The sequence below is a fragment of the Xenopus tropicalis genome, chromosome 9 (assembly GCF_000004195.4).
Source record: "Xenopus tropicalis strain Nigerian chromosome 9, UCB_Xtro_10.0, whole genome shotgun sequence".
Lineage (NCBI taxonomy): Eukaryota > Metazoa > Chordata > Amphibia > Anura > Pipidae > Xenopus > Xenopus tropicalis.
The window spans coordinates 34,412,102-34,429,344 of record NC_030685.2 but is presented as its reverse complement, the minus strand read 5'-3'; the positions used below and the strand labels follow the sequence as shown (position 1 = coordinate 34,429,344).

Genomic DNA, 17,243 nt, shown 5'->3' with positions numbered 1-17,243 from the left:
CAAAAACTCGCGTCTGGCAGCGGAGGATTGGGAGCGGGAAAACTACAGGGCCGGCGTCTCCCTACGTAGCGTTGCGTGACATGCGCCGGCTTACGTGGATGACGCCGCGGCAGCACACGAGGAGTCGTTGAGATCTAGTGCTGAGTCGGGTTAGTGCCGCGGTTCGCCGGCTGCCTCCTGGCTGTGTGATAACGGCTGCAACACTCTTCCCTCCAACGTGGGAAGCCCTCCCCCACACCGCCGGCTCCTTGCCCTACCCCTCCAGCTCCCAGGATACATCAGCTGCTATATCGCAGCCCGACACACCCGGAAATGGACGCGAGCGACTCGGCCCCAGACTCCTGGGAACAGACGGACATGGAGGCCACGGAGGCGCAGCTGAATTCTTCCTTGGCCCAGCTCAACGTGAACGCCAAGCCGTTTGTCCCTAATGTACACGCCGCAGAGTTCGTGCCGTCCTTCCTGAGGGACAGCGCGCCATCGGACGGGCAGGAGGAGGAGGAGCAGCAGGGTAAAGATAGGTGGAATGGGGGGAGGTGGGTTAACATTACGCAGGCCTCACCTTCCATGGCTGCCACCTGCGGATATGCAGTTTTCCTTCATGCCACTCGGCACCCTTGCCCTGTAGTAGCGAGCTTGTAGTTCGGCCGCTAGTGCTTCGCCATAGGAGCAAGTGCTTCGTTGTGTGTGTGTGTGTGACAGCCTTTGGCGCAACAGCAGTCGGCCAAGTACTTCCTTCAGCATTCATCCCAATGAGGCTGCCGGTCTGTGATGTCTTTGTCACTCACCCTAGGATTTACTCCATGGGCGGGTTCCATATTGGAGGCCCTTGATGGGATACCTCTACTGTGTCATGGCTCATACAGTACCCAGTGTGACACCATTCAGCTGGCTCAAACCGGTACAGGTCTCTGCAGCTAAATAGCTCAACTAGATTTTATATATGTATAATTAACAATAGTACACATTGAGGGTTTATGCAGCCAAATTGTGGTTTAAAAAAAGTTTAGAGCATGCAAAAAGTCCCCCCCCCCATCACTTTTGCAGTGTAAAGCAGATGTACATGTAACATCTCAGGGTGGTGTCACTTTGTGCAACACTCCCTTGTGATTCTAATTGCTAAACTTTTACCCCATGTCAGTGGTCCTTTGGGTGAAAAAATCTGGGTTGGGGGTATTTTGTTCTGAGTGCTGCACAACCATCTTTCCCCCAGGCATTTCTCTGTGCCAGGCTGTGTGAGCCCATGCACACTTCACAACAATGTCGCTAGGTGAAGGGAATGTCTGGAAAGCAAAAATTAGGTGGCGGTGTAGCACTGAGAAGAATATACTTTGGGCCAGAGCATGTTCTGAACATGATCATCACTTACTGTAACAGGTTAGTCATTTGAATCAATAGAGGAAAATCATGTGTGTGTGTGGATGCTAGTTCCTAGTGGAGAAAAGACATCTATGATGTCACTGTCATGTGATCAACTACATAGTCTTCAAGACTTCAGGCCACTGTGAAATAGTGTTTCCTATTTATGTCCTTGCCATTATACCACTAGGATCTAGACTGCTCATACAAAAAAAAGATTCTGCCTTTCTGTATGTAAACTTTATTCATAAACAAATTCTTCCTTAGGTTTATTAAAAGCATGGTGGTGTAGTGGTTAGCATTCATGCCTTGAGGCACTGGGGTTCTGGGTTCAATTTAGATTTTGTATGTTTATACAGAGAGTAAGGATTTTATGTACTTTATTTATGGACATAGACAGGATGACCCTATCCAACCATTAACTACAGTGATATCACATCTGATATTTGTGTATGTGTGTGTATTCAAGCAGTCTAATTGAGCCCTTAAATGGCAGTGGGCTGATTCACCCATGCCCACTGTCAGTGGTAGGCTTTGTTTTGTAAGGCTATTTTTTTAAAGACACATGTTGGAAGGTACATTAGTTTATCTGCCCATGTATGGGCACCCCTGACTGGCTTACCCCACCAACATCTGGCCTGGAATTGGCAGGTTCTGAGGTATAAAACTAGCTGTAGATACCAAACTTATTGTACCAGCAGAGAGGTTCAGCGGCCCTTAGTCAACAGACGCTTGTCATCGTGGATAACATAAGGCCATATTTGGAGTGCTCATAGCACATGCTCAGTATGAATGGGTAGCAGTTTAGAGGCTGAGCTTAGGGTCATTAAGCAGAAAATGCTACAAGCCTGATTAATTCTGATATTGCCAAGGAAAGTAAAGTACATGGGCAGATCTTAGCTGCCGATTTGGGCCCTTTAGACAGATTCGGCAGCTTATCGTTTGGCCCCAGAACCAAACGATTGAACTAGCCTGGTATTGCTCACCTTTAGGTCAAAACAAGCTAATCTCCCTGTGTATGGCCACTTTTAGTCATTATGTCCCAAAGTTAAAGGAACAGTAACACCAAAAAATGAAAGTGTATACAAGTAACTAAAATATAATGTGCTGCTGCCCTGCACTGGTAAAAGTTGTGTGTTTACTTCAGAAAGTCTACTATAATTTATATAAATAAGCTGCTATGTAGCCATGGGGGCAGCCATTCAAAGGAGAAAAGGCACAGGCACATAGCAGATAACAGATAAAACACTATTGTATCATACAGAAGTTATCTGTTATCTGCTATGTAACCTGTGCCTTTTTTCCAGCTTGAATGGCTGCCCCCGGGGCTACACAGCAGCTTATTATATAAATTATAGTAGTGTTACTGTAGCAAATACACCAGTTTTACCAGTGCAGGGCAACAGTGCATTATATTTTTATTACTTTAAAGCTCTTTCATTTTTTGGTGTTACTGTTCCTTTAAGGTTGTTGAGAGGAGACCAGAGATTATCAGAGCCGCAGATCTTCAATGCTAACAAGATGTGGTTGTGTTAGGGCTCTGACACACGGGGAGATTAGTCGCCCGGCGACAAATCTCCCTGTTCATGAGCAACTAATCTCCCCGAAATGCCATCCCAACTGGCGAAAATGTAATTCGCCGGTGGGATGGCATATGCGGCGCTGCAATTTCCCTAAAATCGCAGAAGTTGCCTTGAGAGAAAACTTCAGCAATTTCAAGGAAATCGCAGCGCCGCGTATGCCTTCCAACCGGCGATTTACATTTCTGCCGGTGGGATGGCATTTCGGGGAGATTAGTTGCCCGTGAACAGGGAGATTTGTCGGGGGTGACTAATCTCCCCATGTGCCAGAGCTCTTAGGGTTGTACAGATGCCCAAAACATAATGTGTAGCATTTTTAACCTACTTCTTCGCTTTATTTCTGCTTTGAAGAACTTTAAACTCTAGTAACTAGAAATCTAGTAACTAGAAGCTAGCTGGTGTCTCTAATGGGGACATATTAACAGATATATATATATATATTAATATGAATATATTAGTATGTAAAATACTTTTCCTAAAAATATGGATATGTGGATATTGTGGTCTACGCCTCAGCGTTAGTCAACTTAGTAGTGTTGTATCAATCAAAATCTTGATAAATGCTCCTACTCATTGGGTGGCTTCAGGTCCAAAGCTACTTGAGTGGCTTCCTGTTTTGCTGAGAAACAGCCCGGTGCCATCTATAACTTTAAAATGCTGCTAATGGTAACGGTGATGTAAATGCCTATTGTGCATCAGGCCTATGAGTAAACCATAATATTTCTCTTGATTTGCGTACCCTACCAAGTGCTACTTCGTTTGTTTTGCAGATTTTCCTGAGTGGTGTTACCATACAGAGATCTTTTTTTAAACATTTAAAAGGGTTGCATAAAGAATGTATGAAACATAGTTTATCTTGTAGATCTAAAACACTGCTGTTTTCTCTAAACTTAAGCAGCTAAATTTTTTTTCAAACATTCGCATTTTCAGTGGTAAATCATTTGTAGTGTCTACCACATTATGGGAGCAATGGAAATTGTAAGAGAACGCTATGTTTTGAGTTAGAAATGAACTTTTTTTTGAAGCAGGAAGCACCTAGTTATTAGTTTTGTGTGTGTGGCTTCTACAGACTGTATTGCATCTTATGTCTAGTGCTCCATAGTTCTAAGCTAAAACATCAATTGATGATGCAGAATTAGCATCTTCCTAAAAGAAGGGATTTGGCAGAATCCTGAAATTGTGAATTCATTGTACGTTTGACTTATGTGATTATATATTATTTTACTTTATCTTTAATACATTTGTGTGAATTCTTGTTTAGAGGGGATTATTGTTGTAAAAAGCCCTTCTTCACAATTTTTTTGTGTTCTCTGCAGGTTCCTGTCCTACTGTTGGCATGGATGTTGCTGAGCCTGTTGGTAAGTATGACCACTTTTTCATCGTGTGTCGTGCTGTTAGTTTCCTATCCCTATTCCTAATTTCTGATGTCTCTTAAAACTGTTGTATCGGTTCTGTTTGTTGAATATATATAATGTATGTTTGATTTTTTTTTTAGTAACCTTTTGTTAAACGCCTTGAGTGGAACAAGTTAATACAATTCTTTCCACCCTATGTAATAAAAGGCACTTTTTGCCTAGGTGCAGTAACCCCTTATTTAACAAATTCTTTTAAACAGGTGACCATGAATGCTACACACAGACTGATTGTTAACATCTATTTTATTATGTAACTTAGGCGGAAACTGTTGTTTTCAGTGCAGATGCACAGAGCAGTATAGGGAAGCAGATCCGCTTCTCACAGCCTGATGGAAAAATGCAGGACTGAGAGAAGCAGGTCTACACTCCGTGTGACCTTGCCCTAACACTTGTGCAGACTGTTCAATAAAAGGTTGCATTGTATTATAGTAAACATTTTGGTACCCTTTCTATTAGTGTTCACTTTAGGAATGCCTCTTAGTATAGCGTAGCTTTGCTCAATTTAAGAAACGCAAAACTAAAGAGCAATTAATGTGGTTCTGCTTTATAGTAATACCCTGGGTAACTGCATTGGTTCAAACCATTATAGCTGTATTTGGTTATGATCTTCTGCTCTTCAAACTAACTTATGACTTCTTGTAGTGGAAAATGGGGAAACAGAGATGTCACCAGAAGAATCTTGGGATCACAAAGAAGAACCCATAGAAGCAGAACCAGGAGGCGGTTCTGAGGGTGATGGAGGGACTACTGAAGAAGGTGCCTCTGAAATGATGGAGGAAGAGGAGGATATTCCAAAACCTAAAACAATTGTTGTACCTCCAGATGCTCCAAAGAAAGAACATGTAAATGTAGTATTCATTGGACATGTAGGTACGTTTAGTCTCTGCATCACTTTTTATTTCTCAAAATACCTCACTTCTTTATTGGAACAATTTGGGAGTATGAATGTGTTTCAGATCTAGTAAGTGGCAGGTCAATCCCAAATGTGGGCATTTTTTTTTTTTCACACATCTGAAATTAACATTTTAAATATTACAAGTTATGTCTCTGCAATTTAAAAATCATCTGATTCTCTGCTGTCTTATGTCCTAGTTTGAATCAGTTTTTTAATTTGTCTACAGTGCGACCATCTTTAGATTTTTACTTGTCCCCATGCTTATTGATAGTTTCCTTTGCTTCATTTGTTTTGATGGAGCTAGTGGCGTCCTGGCAGAAGGAAGTGTGAAGAGGCCATACTCAAGGTTAACTGCAGAAAAAGGCCATTTATGTTAAAATCCATTTTCCCTTCATTGTGTCCCTATAAATTTGGGCCCATCACTATCACTTTAAGATAGATACGTGTTGGATGGGTGCTCAAGCAACTTAACCCTTGCCAGGGTGTGCAGACCCCCATTTGGTGCCCATAAAAGTGGTCCTTCTGTCTAGTACAGGGCTATGCATAAGACTACTTTATGGTATTTTTCTGTTCAGGTTATGAGTTTTCCCTTCCAGTCTGGGTCTATTTTAAATTGATTTGTTTTCTGCATTTCCAGTAAATTGTCTATGTAGTAACCTGTTCACCAGTATATACTGTTTAGAAACATTCTGGAAGGGGCATTGCATTTTGAGCCTCAGAAATAAGTTGGTATTCATGCAGTTGAATGCAATCTTATTTAAATAATAGTTTAGAGCTGCTATGCACTTCCCAATTTGTAATAAGTGCACCATAAAAGTTAGAGTTTTGCAGATAAGCATGCTACACAAGTAGTTAAAATTTGAACAATAACTAGAAATTAATAACACAATAAGTAACATCTAATCTGAAAAACAAAGCATATGGGAGTCTTTGAAATTGGTCGGATGAACTGAAAAAGGCCCACAGATCTCTGGTAGCAAAATCACTTTGCTTGTTATTTACAGTGTAGTAGTTCTGAAGTACAGCAATGTCTGGAAGATGGTATTGATGAAATGAGAACTTATGCCTGGTGTCTGCTCAGATTTTGTACCTGACTTAAGTGAACATTTTAAAGTGATGGCATCACTTTCCTGAATATGGTCTTATACCTGAGACCCCAGGCTGGTGCTCCTGAAAACTGCACTGGCATGGGGGATTGCTGTAGGAGCACCATGTCATCATCTTCATAATGGTTCATAGATGTTTGACTTGATACCAGCACTAGTGATTTCCACCATTTTTTTTTTTTTTGCTTTTACAATATAGTCCATTATGATCAGCTAAGATGCATCTGTTGTGCAGTAGTAAAACATTTTGGGAAATGTTTTACATTTAATTTTGGTAGAAATGTGTTAGAGAGCCTTGTCCTGTATACAAAATGCTTTATGTATGGTTCTGTGTTTTTGAATGGTACATCCCTTAATTTATTTCCTTCTTGTTTCAGATGCTGGTAAATCAACCATTGGTGGGCAAATAATGTAAGTAAATTTCTCATGTTCATGATCACTTTGTACATCACTAGTTTACTCCAGTATTACACTGTATTTTATTATGCCTTTTGAATACCTGTACTTAAAATAAGTTTACGAACCAGCTGACCTATATTTCTGCCTATTTATGCAGTAAGGGCAGCATATAATCTCTTGCTGACAGCAGGGTAACTAAGGAGTCATAGCTCTAATTACATAGTTCAAATGTGGCTGTCGGTTTCTATGACATTAAAGATAATAAGTGCACATTTTGACAAGCACAGCATGATGGTGATTTGCAGAGGATACACAGGTAGAAACGTAAGCCTAAGTCCCATGGCACATCAGCTGTTTTTTTCCACCATACATTTCAGTCACACTGCTTGTGCCGCCTGCAACAAGTTTAATGGCAGCCTGAGCAGTGAAGGGAAAATGCCTGGTGTGCCATAGGTCTAATGGTAATCTAGATTTGTGGGAATTACAGCATATGTAATTGGTAATTTGAATTTTTTTTTTTGACTTCCCATTTTAGGTATTTAACAGGCATGGTTGACAAAAGGACTCTTGAAAAATATGAAAGAGAAGCCAAGGAGAAAAACAGAGAAACTTGGTAAGATCCTTAAATCCTAATATTGTAGTGTAGTATAGGAGAAAATACCCTCTTTAATGTAAGATTGTATGCTTATGTAAAAATAAAAATCCTTGTATAATGTGGGCTCTCAGACTTGAACTGACTGTTGCTGTTCTCTCTGTAAGGGGTTACACGTTATGACCTTGTGCTCTCTCATACTGACCACCCTGTCCTTAAATTGATGGATTGCCATACACAGCATAGACCATTTTATTTTGCCTTTGTCTAACTACAGATATTTCTTTTTAGGTATCTGTCATGGGCTTTAGACACAAACCAGGAAGAACGAGACAAAGGCAAAACTGTAGAGGTTGGTCGGGCCTATTTTGAAACAGAGAAAAAGCACTTTACTATCCTTGATGCCCCAGGCCACAAGAGCTTTGTCCCAAATATGATAGGGGGAGCTTCACAAGCCGACCTTGCTGTTTTGGTAAGATGCAGTATTAATATATGGGTATCTAATTCTGCACGTTTTGGGTTTTTTTTTTTTATCCACTTGTTTATTTAACATGTATGGATTTTACTGTCCTTAAGGAAAATGAAAATACTAAGGCAGTTTATTGCCAATAGATTAGCCACAATAATGCAAGCTAGAACGCTATATTTATTCTGTAAAATGCTTTACCATAGCAGCCCTAGAAACTCTCTGAGATAGTAGCTGCCATATTGGGTCCCCTAACTTACAGAATCACCCACTATACAACTTAATTTGCATAATGTTGAACTGGAATGTTGAAAGCTTGACGTCACTGGCCTGAGCTGGTGTTGATGCCCATGAGATTGTACATAAAACTTGAAGGGGATCTAAATTTAAAAAAAAAAAATCTTGTTTCCTCACACACATCAACTTATTGCCAATTTACATGTTTTAAAAATTTTGCAAGAGTTTCAGTAACTAACTTTTTTTTCTCCTGTGTTCTGACCAGTCATTTGAACAGTTCTTCTGGCAACCACCGGCTGTACTGCATAGGTGTCTTTACTTCTATGTTTGGGCTGCCAGAAAGTATGAAAACTGGCAACTGTTTTTGTTTGGACTTACAAAAAACAAACTTTGCTAAGAAACAGCCAGTTTTCACACTTTCTGCTAGTTCAGGAGATTTGTCGCCTATGCTGAATCTGCACTAAAATGAGCTGCAGATCTCCTGAAAATGCCTTCCCCTTGCCTAACGTATGAATCGCCAAAAGTAAAACACATTAGTGCATGTTCCAGCGAAAGTAGGCATTTTCCTGTGATCCAGCCAGATCACATTTTAGAGAGGTTTGTTTACTGCAGGGGACAAATCTCCTCTTGTTCCACTACACTTAAAATCATTTCCCCTCAAATCCAGATGCACCATCTTGCATCTTTTTTGCTTTTGAAGTACAGCACAGAAACTTGACTAACCTGTAGTATGATAAGTGCTATGCTGCATTGTTTCTAATTCATTGTATGCATATCATATGGAAACTATTTTCTAAATCAGTATTTGTTATAGGTAATATCTGCAAGAAAAGGAGAATTTGAAACGGGCTTTGAAAAAGGAGGACAGACAAGGGAACATGCCATGTTAGCAAAGACAGCTGGTGTAAAACATTTAATAGTTCTAATTAATAAAATGGATGATCCAACGGTGAACTGGAGCAATGACAGGTATGTACTTGTAACCGCAAATGTTAGCAATGAAATAACTTTTATCGTATAGCTTCTAATAGATTTTTTTTACAGATGGGCAACGTTTGCAACTTAACCCACCCTTCAACCAGCCCAAGTGTCCTTTCTTTGAGGCCAAGAGAATTTTACACAATAGTTTTCTTATCTAGTAGATGCACATTTTGTTTCCTTATCATATTTTTACTCTATATGTTGTAGCCTGCCCAAGCTTCAATTGTGTTATCTTAACTGGTTTTAGGCAAATAACTCCAGCTTTAAATTATCATACACTAATATGGTTTTGTAGGAATGTATTTTTATTTATGTATATAATGTTCTATTTCAAGGATTACTGTCATGGGAAATCATGAATAGCACTTCTCCTGCAGAATCCTACATTGAAATCCTGTTTGCTTGTTTGAAAAATGCTTTTTTGAATTTCATTTTGAAATTTCTCATGGGGCTGGCCATATTCTTTATTTACAAGGATGCTACAGTGGTGTGACCTGTTTTGATAAATTTCAGTCACACTGAGCTGCAAGTTGGAGTGATATCGCCGCCGCCCCCCCCCCCCCCCCCCAGCAGCCAATCAGCTGAAAAATGGGAAGGTGCAAGATAGCAGCCCCCTGACACCTGTATTGCTAAGAGTGGCATATATTAGAAGAGCACTCAATAGTTAGAAATCCAAATCTGGCTTGGAACTCCTCCAGTTACATGAGAGTAAAAGAAACTGTAGTTTATCTGCAAGCAGTTCTAATGTGTAGCATTTTTTTTTTTTTTCTGAAAGCTCAGGATCAGGCACAGTGCACGGAGAGCTGCCTACACACCAATTTTACAACTAAAAATATTTTGTTGGTTCAAGAATAAAATTTTAAATAGAGTGAATTATTTGCTATGTAATCAGTGTCATTTAGAAAAAAAAGTACACCATAAAAATCATGACAGAATCCCTTTTAAGGTTGTATAATCAGGCAAAAGCTGCTGTTTCACTCAGCTGTATGCTCAGTTTGTTTTTAGGTGCTACATGAACACATACAATCTATAAACTGTAAAAAAAAAAAAAAAAAAAAACCCTTTCTGAATAGTTTTTAAAAATTAAATGCGCTGCCTTTGATCTTTTTACACTTCTGTCTTTATTTTTGCCTTTATAAAAAAAAAAGTTTGACCTGTTCCAATCTTGTGGCTAAAAAATGTATTTTACAGATATGAAGAATGTAAAGAAAAATTAGTGCCGTTTTTGAAGAAAGTTGGTTTCAACCCCAAAAAAGATATTTACTTCATGCCATGTTCTGGGCTTACTGGAGCTAACCTGAAGGAACCAGTGGAGGCGTGTCCATGGTACATGTAAGTAGAGAAGCACATTCTATCCAAGAATTCCGATAAGCCTTCATTAATAAAATCTACAGATAAATTGGGGTGCCAGTTCAAGTTGACGGCTACTACCCATTCAGCTGATCCTGCCAGAAGTACCAAAAAGGATTCACTGGCACACAAGGCATTAGCGGCAGGGAAGTACCCATATTTAGTTTATTTGCGGGGAAAAATGTGATGTCGTGAGGGTGTGATCGAATGAGGGTGTGCGAGTGCTTTTTCTGGTTTTGATTTACCAGCAGGACACCAACTAAATCTAAGATTCTGTAACATCTGTCAATTTAAATACAACCTCATCACTTAGGGCTGGAACAGTGTATGTGTTTGATCAAAGTTTAACTTTTGTCATGCCGTAATGAACTCTCCTAGTGAAGTATGACATAAGGTTAATTTGTGCATGTTCAGATGGCTTTTAAATATTCTAAGCAAATTTTTCTTTCTTCAATAGTGGCTTGCCATTTATTCCATATCTGGATAGTTTGCCAAACTTTAATAGATCAGTTGATGGACCTGTCCGACTGCCAATTGTTGATAAATACAAGGTACATATAATTTTTTTTTTGTTTGATAAACATGCATTTTTTGTGTGTGTACCCTTTGAAGTTTTCTGTTTAAAATCGTGTGACACTGCTTGGAGTGCCTCTCTGGTTCCTGAACAGACTACATTTTTATAACCGAGCAGTCTGACAATTGTGCTCATCAGAACCCCTGTAGTTTAGATCAGTGCTGTCCAACTTCTGTGGTACTGAGGGCCGGAACTTTTCTGGCCTACATGGTGGAAGGCTTATAAGGGAAGCCAGTTTTGACTACTCCCCTTTTTAAACTGCACCCAGTTCTAACCACACCCATGTTATCGCAAGAACTTTTAAGACCATACCCACATTATTGGTGGTAGCGCAGCTAAAAATGGTTGGTGCTCACTGTAGGGATATCACCCTTCAGTCATATGTTAAAGAATCTTATGTCTTGTTAAGACACACCCTTAAATCCATATGCCTCCTCCTCGCCTGTAGATACCACAGCAACCCCCAGCATATGATTACACACTTCAGGGACCATATAATGCTAACAAACTCCCAGAACAAACCCCTGCCAGGATCACCTTCCACAGGCAGCATAGGGCAGGCAGAGTATGGCACACACAAGCAGAATATGGTGCGCACACACAGGCAGCATACAGTGACACAATGCTGGCACTGCTCCTACAGTCTGAGGTGTAAATAGGTGAACTACATGGGTGCTTGCAGTCTGAACCTGAGGGGTGAGCAATGCAGGAATTCAAAGGTGTGAACAGTACAGGGTATAAACAATACACAGGTTTACAGTCTGAATCTGACATGTGAACAAAGCAAGGGCCAGGTAATCTCAGTACTGATACCATTTAAAGCTTACACAAAGGTTAGCAGTAACAGCAGCCGGACAGGTGGGGAGCCAGAAGTTAGGACAGCACTGTTTTAGATCATTGCAGGATTATGAGCGCTCAACTAAAAGAATTGGTTATTTTGAAAAAACTTATAATTTTCTGAAAATTGGTTTACCTAGTTACACAATTTTCCTGTAGTTTATCCCTTTTTCTATGTGTTTTGCTAGAGGCATGAACCATATAGACTTTTTGCCTCACTGACTTCCCCACTGTCTATGTAATTTAACAGCCATTGTTTACTTTTTAGAATTGCATGTAATTACTTTCATATCTGCAAAGTGTCACTATGTGAAACTGATGCTGACACACTGAGAAATGAGTAGGGCCTTGGTTAGTCTCCTACTTCTGCTAATACTTTATAGAGGAATTCTTTTTAAAAAATTTTAATGGCAAGAATTACATGCGGTTTTTTTTTTTTTTCCAGGATATGGGAACAGTGGTTTTAGGAAAGCTAGAATCTGGTTCCATTTGTAAAGGACAGCAGCTTACCATGATGCCAAACAAGGTAAATTTTATTTGATAAGTAGGAGATTAATAACAAATTGTATTGTGTACCCATAAGTTTTGTTGCTTATTATTAGCCAGTTTCTAAGTCCAGACTAGATTGTTTTCATACAGGTTTCATAAAAAAAAAAAGTTAAAGGTTTAGATTTGCTTACTCTCCATTATTTATTTTTCCAGCACACTGTTGAAGTTCTCAGCCTCCTCTCTGATGAAGTAGAGACAGAGCTTGTAGCACCAGGTGAAAACCTAAAACTCAGACTTAAAGGAATAGAAGAGGAAGAAATCCTACCAGGATTTATACTGTGTGACCCAAACAACCTTTGTCATTCTGGACGTACATTTGATGCCCAGGTACGAGAACCATTAATAGAAACTGGAATTTATATAAAAATACTGCTGTTTTCTATTGTTTCAAGTGGTGATTTGTGTTTCTCATATTTTACCCTTGTTAATAGTTATTTTTTTTTTGTTTTCCAGATTGTGATAATTGAGCACAAATCTATCATCTGCCCTGGTTATAATGCAGTGCTGCATATTCACACCTGTATTGAAGAAGTCGAAATAACAGTATGTTTATTTTGTGTAGTTGTCAGTAATTCACACACAACTAAAAAGAAAGCAGTCTGAGGCACCTAAATCTTGTCATTTGGCAAACAGACTTAAAGGGGTAGTTCGCTTTAAGCTTTTAGTAATATGTAGACCGTTATATTTTCAGACAATTTGCAATTGTTTGTTGCAGGAATAGGAATATGCAGTGCAGTTTGGTCTCGAATCCTTAAAGGAAATTAATGAATGGAAGTCCAGATGAGCTAAGTTTAAAGGTTTAGGTTATGAGGAAAGGTTAGCTAAGTTAGTGGTGTTAAAAACTGATTGGTGAAGTCCTATCCTCGTTTTCCTCGTTCCTATTCAATAAAGTGTGATTTTATTATGGTTTCATACCACACAACATGTTTCGGATCCACTGATTCTTTATCAGGTGCTTTTAGAAGCAAGACATGAAGGGGAGACATTACTTTGTAGAAATTTACAAGGGGTAAATGCAGTAAACATCACAATGTGCTTCCTAGCTCCTCAGCAATTCCAGCTTTGTGAACATGCAAAAACAGGGCACCAAATGCTTTTCAGGTAATAGTTGGCTAGAAAACCACTTTCTGGTACTGGTGTATTCCATTAGGAGACATGTTTTGCCCTTAGGTGTCATGTTTTGTTGTGTCTATTAAAGTGCCCCAAAATGGCCCCAGATTCCATTACACTAAGCTGGTGGTTGTAGACAACTGCTATATGTAGATAGAAAGTTAATTTTGGCATGGGATAGACTGATTTGCATTTCCCAAAATTAATCCTGCTCTAGGGTTTATTCCCACTACACCTTGTGTCTGGTCAGACAAAATCTGTTTTACCCAGAGACCAGTCAGACTTGAATAGTTTTGTATCTTCCTGTACTTCAGTTTTTATCTTAATCTGTATTGAATATTGCGTGGCCATACTTTATAGGATTCAGTTCATCAAAAGGTTAACGGAAATAAACTTGGATCCACAGAAAGTGTTGCACATCTGATCATGTTTTTTTTGTCTCTTAATAGGCCTTAATCTGTTTGGTAGACAAAAAATCAGGAGAAAAAAGTAAGACGCGCCCCCGATTTGTAAAGCAAGACCAAGTATGCATTGCCCGCTTGAGGACAGCTGGAACAATTTGCCTTGAAACATTCAAAGATTTCCCCCAGATGGGACGATTTACCTTAAGAGATGAAGGTGGGTGCAAGTTGCAATGCTCTGCACACTATGCTTTTTCATTGCTCTTCAATCCTGCTTTCATGCATTTTATACTTTTTTTTTTTTTTTTCTATTCCTTTGTGAATAACGTTCTTCCCCCCTTCCCTTTCTGGTTTCATTTAGGTAAGACCATTGCAATTGGGAAGGTCTTGAAACTGGTTCCAGAAAAGGACTAAGCTTCTCAATGCTGCACAGTACTGTGTGGAAAATTGACTCTACAGAAGCCTACTTCACATTGCCTTCTTGTGTTCTGCCCATTGACAAAATGATTATCCAAGACCAGTTTCACAGCAGAAATATGTCCACATTGTCAGCTTTCTCATATTGAGAGCTCTGCTATGCCACTGTTGAATTTCCCTCCCTGAACGTTTTCCACCCTTCTAAATTCCGCTTCCTAGGAGAGATTTGGCAATAGCTTCATAAGTTATGTGGACAAAATTGCCTACAATAATGAAAACCTAAGATTATTATTTTTTTTTTTTAAAACAATTCCATGCAATATCACTTTCCTCACCTCCAGAACAAGACAACTTAATTCTAGGCATATTATTCAAAATGTGCGAATGTGTGAGCACGTTACGAAGACAACTACCGTGTTAATAAAATATTCAAGTTAAAACCCTTTTCGGTATTTGAATTGCTTTTGAATACATTTTTTTACCTGAATGTAACACTGCTGCATTAACTTTTTAACGTTCCAAGTAAACTATTAATATATTGGCTTGGATTTTTTTTATTTCTAAAGGATCCCTTAATCCTTGACCCTTTTGGCAGATGCATGCACTGCCACCTGTGGTTTTCCAAAACACAGAATTTTTCTTACCTTTAAACAATTTGGCCCACTAATTTTAACTCCTTAAAGTGACCCACGTTTATGCAGACTTGTCAGTGCTTGGTCTGTCTTGGCAAATTGCATTATGAAGTTAGATTATAATTTTAGAAAACTTGGGGGGCATAAAATGTGCTTTTCAGGGTGAAGTCTGATTATAAATGCTGAGGATACTGTTACCTAGCTTCATTCTGCCATAAAAACTGAATTTAAGGGATTACATGTATGGCTCTGAAGAACATTTGATTTTTAATTTACATAAGTCATTAGTAGCTCTTGCGCTACAATTCAAATAATGAAGACTGCTGTTCCAATTCAGTCTTTGTGTTGAATATAAAGGCTTGACTTAACCTATTTGCTGCTTAAAAACGTCTGAGATGAGCAGCGGACTATCAATATTGAGCTCATATGAGTTTGCACATTGAATCTTTGAATAAGTGATATAGTCCTGCTGTCTGTATTCTCTGCATATCAAGAGTTAAGCTTCTTTCTAGAGCTGAAAGCAATTTCTCTGGTAATTAGAAACTAACAATAAAGCAACCTCCTCTGTAAACCCTTGTCCCTGAGACCACCATGATTAAACGAGCAATAGATTAGCTGGTTGATTTAAATTATAAGTATCCCAAAACACAGTGTTTTAGGAGGGAAAGTGCGCAATACCTTTATTCTCTAAGTGGTGGTGTTTCCCTCCTGACTGTTTTACCTTCACTGTAAAGTGTTTAAAAGGCAAGAATCCTGCAGCTGGAAAGTTTCAGGATTTAGCAAACCCAATTTTGTTTTAACTGTGGAATTTTTTTCCCATTCATTTCACCAATGAGGCTACATTGTAAGGCCAGAGAAAAATTGTCCTTCAGTTTCAAATGATTACTGATTACTCTTGTAGCTGCCGTAATGCATGAAATGGAAATAAATTTTATTATGTCAGCAAAACTGTGGGATTTCATTTTATTTTTTTTATATATAATTTCTAACGTTCAGATAAAAAATGTGTTTTTATTTTAGGTAAATACCAAAACACTGAAATGTGTGTTTTTTTGTTTTTTTTTCTTCTAAGGAAAAAAAAAATTTTCATTTAATAATTTTTCTGGTGTAGTATGAAAGCATGGCTTACTTTTCTATTTCAAGTGTATATATAGTACAGTGTAGGCTTTGTATGGCAGTTCTATGTTTGCTTCACATTACTTCCTAAAGTGCCAAGAACATTCCTAGGATACAATAGAAGTACTATGTGATAACTGGCATAATGACAGAAGCTGTTCCCAGTAAATGAGCTCTAGAAGGCCCGCCCCTTGAGTGCATGCAGTATGATTTTAAAGGTGTCATAAGTTATATGATGTATGTATGCCTAATTCTTTTTGGATAAATGATGTCATGGCTTATTTGAATATTGTGTTATGCGTTGAATAATCTACAATCAAATTGTGTTGGAAACGATAAATGCTCTCAAAATAAATTCCCAACTTGCATTTTGTGCTCATGGGAGGAGCTGGCACAATTGATTAATTTACACCATACACTAATCAGTATTAATAAAGCATCTCTATTCAGAAAGATGTCATAATTTTGTGAATTTCTAATTAAGCACCATCCATTGTGTATACATGTTGGGTTTGTCTGTTTATCTAAATTTGAGAATTTTTCCCCAATTTCCTAATTCAAATTAAACCATTAAAATTCTTGAATGGAGCAATTTCACATTCTTATTTTAATGGGTCTACGAACTAAAAAAAAACAAAAACCCCAAAAATTATCTTAAATTTTGCTTTGACAACTCTCATTGACTTCTCCATGAACTCCCAAACATTAAAGTATATTTTACTAAACCAATATAAAACAGTAAAGTTTGGATACCCTAATTTCCTTTTTTTTTTTTTTTTTTTTTTTAAAATACCATCTACTATTACCTGTAGGCCAGTGGCCCTCCCTCCCCTTTGGTGGATGGGGGGGGGGGGTTAATACTATATGCCATAATTGGCATGAAATTCCGATTAATGCTACTGGAGTTATGGCTAGAATATAGTTAAGGGTGAAATTTGGGATTATAATAGTTTTATCATATACTCTTATGGGCAAAAATATTGGCACCTTTGCACTTCTTTTAAATAACTTGTTACTCTAAAATTGATCTACTGCTTAATAAGTGAGGGCAATGAAACTGGGTTTCTATAATTCCTTGTTTCACTATGTAGATTACAGAACTTTAAGAACTTAATGTATCGTTTCGGATCTGAAAAGAGAGACCCTAGATTTAATTTTTAATTGCATAGATGAAACTGAATGCTTTCCATATTTATGAATTCAATTACAGTATCTCTCTTCTGACAC

The 17,243-nt window shown here is 38.5% G+C and overlaps 1 protein-coding gene across 1 annotated transcript; it reads left to right on the top strand.

The window, feature by feature from the left end:
- Positions 1-38: 38 nt before the first annotated feature.
- Positions 39-16,469, top strand: gspt1 (G1 to S phase transition 1). The gene is given in 14 exon segments (NM_001015805.2): positions 39-511; positions 4,256-4,297; positions 4,997-5,224; positions 6,733-6,766; positions 7,290-7,367; positions 7,638-7,818; positions 8,864-9,018; positions 10,222-10,362; positions 10,838-10,931; positions 12,237-12,317; positions 12,494-12,667; positions 12,794-12,883; positions 13,900-14,068; positions 14,213-16,469. Coding segments are annotated over 14 exon segments (1,719 nt in total). The 5' UTR covers positions 39-312; the 3' UTR covers positions 14,266-16,469.
- The last annotated feature ends 774 nt before the right edge of the window (positions 16,470-17,243 follow it).